The sequence below is a fragment of the Hoplias malabaricus genome, chromosome 6, assembly GCF_029633855.1.
Source record: "Hoplias malabaricus isolate fHopMal1 chromosome 6, fHopMal1.hap1, whole genome shotgun sequence".
Taxonomy (NCBI): domain Eukaryota; kingdom Metazoa; phylum Chordata; class Actinopteri; order Characiformes; family Erythrinidae; genus Hoplias; species Hoplias malabaricus.
Genome location: NC_089805.1, coordinates 22,961,671 through 22,970,267, shown reverse-complemented (window position 1 = coordinate 22,970,267; position 8,597 = coordinate 22,961,671). Strand labels below are relative to the sequence as shown.

General features: G+C 36.0%; 1 protein-coding gene across 1 annotated transcript; it reads left to right on the top strand.

Annotated features, from left to right (window-relative positions):
- The first annotated feature begins 534 nt into the window (after nt 1–534).
- Nucleotides 535–8,133, top strand: ccdc126 (coiled-coil domain containing 126). The gene is made up of 4 exons (XM_066674735.1): nt 535–836; nt 3,508–3,567; nt 3,828–4,158; nt 5,523–8,133. The coding sequence occupies exons 3-4, from the start codon at nt 3,924–3,926 to the stop codon at nt 5,759–5,761; spliced, it is 474 nt and encodes a 157-aa protein (XP_066530832.1). The 5' UTR covers nt 535–836; nt 3,508–3,567; nt 3,828–3,923; the 3' UTR covers nt 5,762–8,133.
- Nucleotides 8,134–8,597: the final 464 nt, after the last annotated feature.

Sequence of the window (8,597 nt, the reverse complement as noted above, 5' to 3'; positions counted from 1 at the left end):
TTTAACAGGGAATCAGTTTTTAATGTTTTTTAGACTTTTGTATGCAAATATGTTATTTTAGGTAGGCTATACTTTTTTGGTCCATTAGAGCAATTCATGTTGCTGTATACAATTTCTATTACATTTTCAATATCTGAAAAACATACTGAGACCACACTTTGTTTCACAAATGAGTTCCCATACAATGTAGTCATGCAATTAAACTCTTAATGATATTAGTGAAATACTGTGCACACTATGAGTGTGTTCCTTTTTTCCTAAAAATTTTAGCTCCTTGAACACCACTCGATTTTTTCACCCCTTGGAAGCGCATCGAAAGTGTGCACTTCAAATAGGGCTTTAGGGCTTAGGGAAGGAATTGGGACTGCGCCATATTTATACTCTCAAGGTTTGAGTTTAATACGTCACAGTTATTATTTCCAAAGGCACGATAAAGAACGTACCAATTTATTATTTAGATTGTACAATTTACATAATTATTAATATTACACAATAGCGGTTTGAAAAAGGGAAATTTAAAGACCTTTAATAAACGCTTTGTCACATCACTTGTGAACGCTGCACGGCTGTGGAGAGGAAACTACGAGTCCGTGAGACGAAGCGCTGCTGTTGTTTTTGGTCTGTGTTCGCTGGACGCTGTTTGAAGACAGCTGGTGACCGCATGTGTGTGTATTTTGCCTTCTTGTGCTCATTGTCTCTTGAATGAGTCTGTTTCTCAGTAAAATAACAACACCAACAAACCAGTGACAGTGAATACAGCGGCGCTGTTTGTGTTTAATGAAGATGTGACAGCAACGGGACTCAGTGGAGCGTTCACTCGTTTGAACACTGTTCAGGTAAACACATCTGTCTACAAATGAATAACAGGGAATGGTGATTTTAACGTCGCGGCTTTTAGCATTGTTAGCCTGTTTGAATAGCGCTATCTTAAAGTTCACTGGTTAGTTCGCTTTACTATCTAGTTAGCATCAGATTCTTAACACATGCACACAGTCGAACATAATTAGTCGGGTTGATTTTCATTTTATTTTTACTATTTTACTAATTTTAGTACAAGATTGCCAAGTCAACGACAGCCAGTGTATAATAATATACGAAGTGTAAGGTATGCCTAAGAAGAAGTGATATTGTGGTATGGAACATGAGGAGGGACACAGAGACGCTGTAGCCACAGTTAGCTTCGCCGGAGGGTTATATCGAGATTTTTTTATCAGCAGAGTGTCTCCGAGTTAAAGAATAACTTTTGGACGTGAGAGCTCGTTTTTGCTTCGTGACTTAAACACACGCCTAAAACATCAGCCTCCACAACAGGTCTCGGTTTGCACATTGTTTCTCTGTGTCATCTCTGCCGAGACTGGCATGTCCGTGTTAAACCTCGTCAGGTCAGGAGAAAGCTGTAGGGTCGTCCATGTTCTCATATTTTCATCCAGTGCTCGGGGTTTGTGCTGAAAAGCACATTCCAGCAGCTGCCAACAGTTAAATGTATTGACATTTGAAGATCCCTCTGCGCAGGGCTTAAATTAATACTATAATGATTATGAACGTATTCTTTATAGTTGGAGGCTTTTTAAAGCCTGTGAGAAGGGTTTGAAAAGTTCTGTTACAGAAGAAAATAGAGCCGTTCACAGTGAAAGATACACAGTGAATATATTGTATGAAATTGTTACAAATATGTCACCTGACCCTGAAACTATAACTTGTTTTTTGAGTTGGTCAAATGTGTTGCCTTAATCTGATATATGAGGGCAGCCGTGGAACACTCTATGTACGGTGTCCACATGGGCACATAGTGGTTTGTCATAAGCATTTAGAAAATCTTTACTTTCAGGTGGTCTGCCCATATTGGCTCTGTTTTTAAACCCATCCTTGTCCCATACCAGACCCTGGAGGGTATCCATATGTGGGGCCAACATTTAGCCCATGGACAAATTATACTCTGTACTCTGCTGCCCACATGAGCCTCACATCTGTGGCTTAGGTGACCTTTATACAGTGTGTCAGAAGGTGAAATAGTACCCTAAGTAAACATAATGTTTTCTATAATTTAATAGTAGCAACATTAATAGCTATAATTGTGTTGTAACTCTTCAATCTCACTGCACATTTGAAGAGTTGGTAAGTTTGTCTACAATTTACCATTTCACAACAAATATTTCACATCTGAATGACTTTGTTTAGAGTTCAATGAGGTCAAGGTTTGTGGAATACCTCCAGTAAAAAAAATCCATAATCAGTATAGGGATATGCCTGTTCAGCCTAAAGTAAAATGGCAGGACGAACATGACCTAACAAGACAGATGTAGAAAAAATGCTGGCGTATTTAAATGAGCCTCAATGCCATGTTCCAACTGTTCGTTTATTGTATCTATAATTTTAAAAATTTAAATGTTGAGGATAGTTGTTTTCTGTCCTGTACATTTTGTGATGATACCCAATCACCATGTCTCATTGCTTACATGATGAAAAGCCCAATAATTTATTCAGGCTGTGTTCTAGGGCTTGTTAGATTAAGTTACAAAAAATAATAAAACTAGAACAAAATTATTGTGGATGAATTTTATCTTTAACTACACATGACAGATACAGTTGGAATGTTTATGCCCTGTTGTATCCTTTTCTATAATGTTACTTTGTATTTCTTTTTGTCTGGTTGGAGCAGGTCACCCAGGGGTCAGTCGGTGAATGTGGTCGTATTTCTCGTGCCTGTATATTTAATGTTATTCAGGACCACAGTTATTCAGTGATTTATGGCTGAGTAAGAATACCAGACTGATGACATGTGGCTGAAACACTATCAATCCCCTATGTTCCAAAGGCAAACCCTCTTTATTTGCATTCTATGATTGCCTGCAGATGTTACATGCAAATTAAAAGAAATAGTTTGCTTTAAACAATGGCTGCAAGGCTTATAGCAAGTAATAGAAGTTTACGGCCACTGGTTTATCACTGTGTAAGCATATTTATATCACAATTTTGTCTCGGATAGCCTGGATAATATTGTTTCTGGCACTATATGATTTTAGTATTATTTCAGTTCAATCTGATTTATTTATATTTATATAGCAGTTCCTTCAATTATTTTCATGTATTATTATTATTTTTTTTTTGTACAACAGTTTGGCAGGCTTCAGTGTTCTTTTAAATGTGCATTAGAAATTAAGTTTGAATTGAGTTGACTTGAATATATTACTGAAAAATTGTCATATACTGCTGGAAAAATGTTTAATGTTTAAATTGGTTAAGTGGAATTAATGTTTCATCATTTTGTTTAAAATTTGGAAATCGAGTATACATTATCCACATGTTTAGACACTGAACTGTTAAAGTAACACTGTTAAAAGACACTGAAGATAAAAGTAACGAATGCTAAATTTTCATATTTATTTTTTTGCCTGAATAGATTGCCGTAGCTTCATCTCAAGTGCTCTTGTCTTAAGGGGATCTCTTATTAAATGTATGTTCAATACTAACACCAAATGTTGTTTCGTATGCATGTTTACCTTGTAGGCAATTTGCTGAATAAGTCAAGCTGAATATGGCATCCCAAGACTGATCAGCTGACCAGAGGTTGGTGGCTAGCCAGAATACTCCATCTCTGACTGTCTAAAACATTTACTTTACAGTTACTTTACAGCTATCCTGGACATTATCATTTGTACCCTACTGCTGTCATAACCTACTGTCCTTTCCCTTACCCTCTTCTTCTCAGCCCCTTACAAAACTCACATTTAATAGGCTACTTAGCACACACCTCCTATCCCTAAACTCAACACCAGACCTCATTACAAGGTTCATTTATCTCATTTTTCACTTTTTTTTTTTACCAGGCTTGCTTCCAGCTTCATCCCTCAGCACTCACCTCTCTCCAGCGTCTTGTGCTGGCTCTGGTGCCTTCGGGCCCGAAGCAGGGCTGTGCTTCAGTGATGCTGGCCTGTCTGCTGCGCAGAAGCATGTCTCAAAAGCTGAGTATGTTGCTGCTGCTTTTTGGCCTGGCCTGGTGCCTGCTCCTGCTCCACTACACCATCACACAGCCGCGACGCCAGAGCAGCGCAGAGCTACGGCAACAGATTCTAGAGCTCAGCCGACGCTACATCAAAGCCCTCAGTGAAGAAAACCACAACCCCTCGAGGCCCCAGGGCCCCTCCATGGCTGGATACGGTAAGATAGTGGATGTTAAAGGAAACTTATTGGCCATCAATATATGGTTTTCACATTTGATTGCAAAAGAACATGTTTAATCATTTATTAAATAAGTTTAATTTAGTATTAATAAAAGCCTACTGAGGCTGACCTCGGTTTTGGGCATATAGTCTCAGTCTGTGTGTGTTTTCTGTAGTTTATGTTTTTAAGTTTGTACTAGAACTAACAAGAACATAGGATTGCCTCCCACACTTGATCCAAAACACATGTAGTTGCTAAGAAATCTCAGGTAGATTTCCTTGAGTGATTTCTGACACTATGATTCTACTATGAATAAAACGGACTAAAAGTTCATATTGCTAAAACAATCCACATCCAAAAGCCTGAAGAACAGTATACCAGAAACCATATAAACAAGTCTGTTTGAAGTTAATTAACATCTCAGGGCCATTTCAGGTGAGTGTGATTATTTAGGCATACAGTTTGCACGAAGCGTAACTGGGGGTATAAACATTTATCACTTGTTAAGGCTTGCAATTCCAGGGTATAATTAAACAGTCGGGCTATTTGGCTCAAAATCCATTTAAAGGAAATACTACATAACATAGCTTTGGCAAAATAGCTCTCAATAAGATGAACCTTATTTTGGCTAAACCTACTCTCTACTAATCTTCATACCTCAATAGGTTCATAATCTTCATACCTGAGGTTAGCCTGAAGCACAGTGTTACAAATTATGTACAAAATTGTGGTATTACAATGCAGTACCTTTTTTCCCCTTACAATTATCATATTGAAACCTGGTCGCCAGTTACCAACTTGGTGTGAAAGTACAAATGTAATTTCAAAAATGCTACATGCTGTGGTTGGTCAAGAGTTACTGCCTAAGAATTACTGTTCTGGTCTGTCATGTTTTAATGTGTGAACTCTGCAGCTGTGAGCTGTCAAGTTTGTAACTGATGATAATCACAGAATGTGTTAGAGTTGTGTGAGCAGATCACACTAACTTATAAAAAGACTCATAATCATGGTGTCTTTCTGTTATCTTTTTTTTTTATTTTTTTTTTTTTAAACAATCTGTCCAACAGATAAAAAAGTTACCGATGTCATATATATGAACAGGATTTTATATATGTGATCACAGTTAATAAACTTTACTAGCAACTAGTAACTAAATTATCAGATATTGTCACATTTCTGTGGTTCACTGTTACTGTGGCTCAGAGTGCATGTTATCTGGCAGAACTTGCCATAAACCAAAATGTTTTGTAATACATTAATTTTAGCAAGTGCAATAAGATAGATGGAACATTTGAGTAACATGAAGTAATAACAGTTACTTAATTTCTCTTTAAATTTTTTTTTTCTCTGATGTTCTTTAGCTGATCTAAAAAGGACAATAGCAGTGTTGCTGGATGACATCCTGAACCGTTTGGTAAAGCTGGAGGGAAGGGTGGATGCTGCAGTGAATGCTTCTTTACACAACACTTCTCACACTGCTGGAAGTGCTGTTCTTGCTGCAGCAGCCATTATACACCGGCCCACCAAAAAGGACAAACCTGGGAACCATCTAAACACACACAGAAACCAGCCACAGTCACGGCCACGTCCTGGGAGTTAATGAGTTAAGGGAAACTGAAGGTGGGGCTTAGGACTCTTGTCTTTTTATATATATATATATATATATATATATATATATATAACAGTCCTGCGTTTATGGATGGATCCGATAAGGCAATCAGTGTAACTTTCTAATGGAAGTGCATTTCTGAAATCGTCATTTCATAATGGATCTTCACCAGAATTTGCAATAACTGCATCACCGCATTGGCCTGCTAACTGAATTTGTGCACTTAGAGGGACATGGCCTACAGTTAATGAGTATAGCTTTTGTCACATTAGCTGACTATATTAAAATATATTTTCAGTGATATGATGAATATACATATGTTGTGCTATTAGCTGTTCAAGAGGGAGAGAACAGAAGCAAATCCAAAGAATATCATGTGTTCACTCAAAGCTTATTGCACATTTTGCCATTGTTTTTTTTTCTGTTTCCTTTCTTTAATGCTACTTTTTTTCTGCTTAATTTTGTACTGTGTAGCTCAAGAAGATTCAATAGAAGGCACATGTACATAGACGTGTAATAGTGTTAGGCTTTATTCAGCATGAGTATCTTTAAAGACTTGGTCATGGAATTGCCAAAACTGGGCAATGGCTGCTCCAGAGAGGTAAACATAAGAATTATATATAGTAGTGCATACTAGGGCTGCACAATATAGGTGAAAATATTATACTGAAAAATGTCTTCTGGAACATTAAGACATAAAAATCTGGCATTATTATGACCAAATTTAAATCTTGAGTAATTGATCTAAATATTAATTTAAAACCTGTTTGGAATATATGTATGTGATCATTTAGTAAGGATCTAAGGTTATGGGTTACTAATTAATGATTATTCCATCATTGCTAAGTCATTGTTTATGTATTTTCATCAAGCATGAGGTCATACATGATGCAGTTTTACTATATTCACTATGAATAATTATTTTATTTGTTACTTTAACAATACTACATTTTGTCTAATCTCCAAAGGGAACATGAAAGTATACAAGAATGTGCACATGAGCTTAAGGTCACCATGCTGAGTGTAAGCCTTTGACTTGAGGAATTAATAAAGGTCCTCAGTACTGGGCTATTGAATGTCACCTTCTAGAGTATATTTCAACATCTTCAACTTTTCATCCAACACCTGTACCTGAGTTCATGGCTGAATGCCATGAAATCCCCACAGAAATGGCTCAGAATATAGTCTAAAGCATTTCTGGAAGAGTATCATCTGTTAATACCCTACATTTCAGAAGAGAAATATGTCCACAAATATCTTCATATTCTTATCTAATTGTTTTAAATATTAAGGTGCCTTAAGGTACCTTTTTGCAGTGCCACAGATGAGCCAATCTTTCATGTTTAAAGAACCTTCCAAGAGATGCCTATGACAGGTTTCACTTTAATCATCAAATTATAGTATCATTTAAAATAAATGTAAATTCATAGGGTAGAAGTAGAAAGTAAGGTATTACTAATAGTGAAAATGTAAGGTCTGAGACAGCTGAATGTGTGGAAGAAAAATTGTCAGTACAGCATAAGGCTTGTGCTTCATGAAGCATTACACAACAGAGGAAAATGTCATTGTAAATCAGAAGATAGATAAACTGATAATTAACCAAAATATTCCTTACGCATAAATTAACTCTCATTACTTGATTTCAGTACATATTTATTGCTTCATTAGCAGTGTAGTAAGAAGCAGTTCATACATAAGTTCTATGAGCTATTCTGTTCCAATATATTGTGCAGCCCTAGTGGGTCCATTGCTTTACCTGGTTGTTTTTCCCTTTGGATGCAGTACCCAAACCAGTAGCTATTGTTTGCCACTTTGGATTCTCAAGTGGGGCTTTAAAGTTCCCAGTTCTAGGGCACTCCTCATTTATTGTCACTGAATAATAAAACACAAGATGCTGTGTCCTTTAGGCTTGTTTTGGATGTTGTGTGTTCTCCTAGCTTAATGGAAGATCACAACTACTGCAGAAATGAATAAGGCAAATATAGCAAATTATTTTTGTTAGATCAAACCCTGCATTTGTAAACAACTTTTTAGTATTAGTATTCTTAGTCTATTTAGTCTTAATAATTTAAATCTTTGTTGGGCAATGGATTATGAAGGTCAGACAATGTAAAAAATGTTTTGTGTTGTTTTGTTTTTATTATTATTATTTCTATTATGTGAACAAAATTTAATATAAAAATATAAGGTTCATTTCTGATAGCTACAACACAGCTTCAGGACATTTATTTATTTATTTATTTATATATATATATATATATATATATATATATATATATAATTAGTTTTGAATACACTGGCTGAGAGAGCACAAGCTGCAAATATCAGAAAACCTTTACTGTAACTGAATAGGAAATAAAAATGAGAAGTGAAACACACACACAAAATTTTGTCGAACTGATAAACAACCAGTGTTACATAAGTGAATCTATTTTAAAGTCATATTTAAGCTAAAGCAAGTCTCATTTGTTTCTCGCTGTGGAGCCCTAAATATGAATATAATTTATACATGTATTGTTTAATTTTCTCGTTTTTAACCCAAGCCACATGAATATGGTGAACAATAATAATAATAATAATTTGGTCTCCATAAAATGGAGATTGTATTCCACTCTTAAGCAATGGCGGTCTTGATTAATTGACATTGACTAATACACAAATTAAATTAACTTAAACACTGAACAATCACTGGATTAGGAACACCTACCTTGTACTTGTTCTAACCATACACTCTCAGCTTCACTGACCATACAGGAGGACTTTGTGATTGTACAATTACACATTATAGTCCACCTGTTTCTCTGCATACTGCATTTCACTCTGCTCT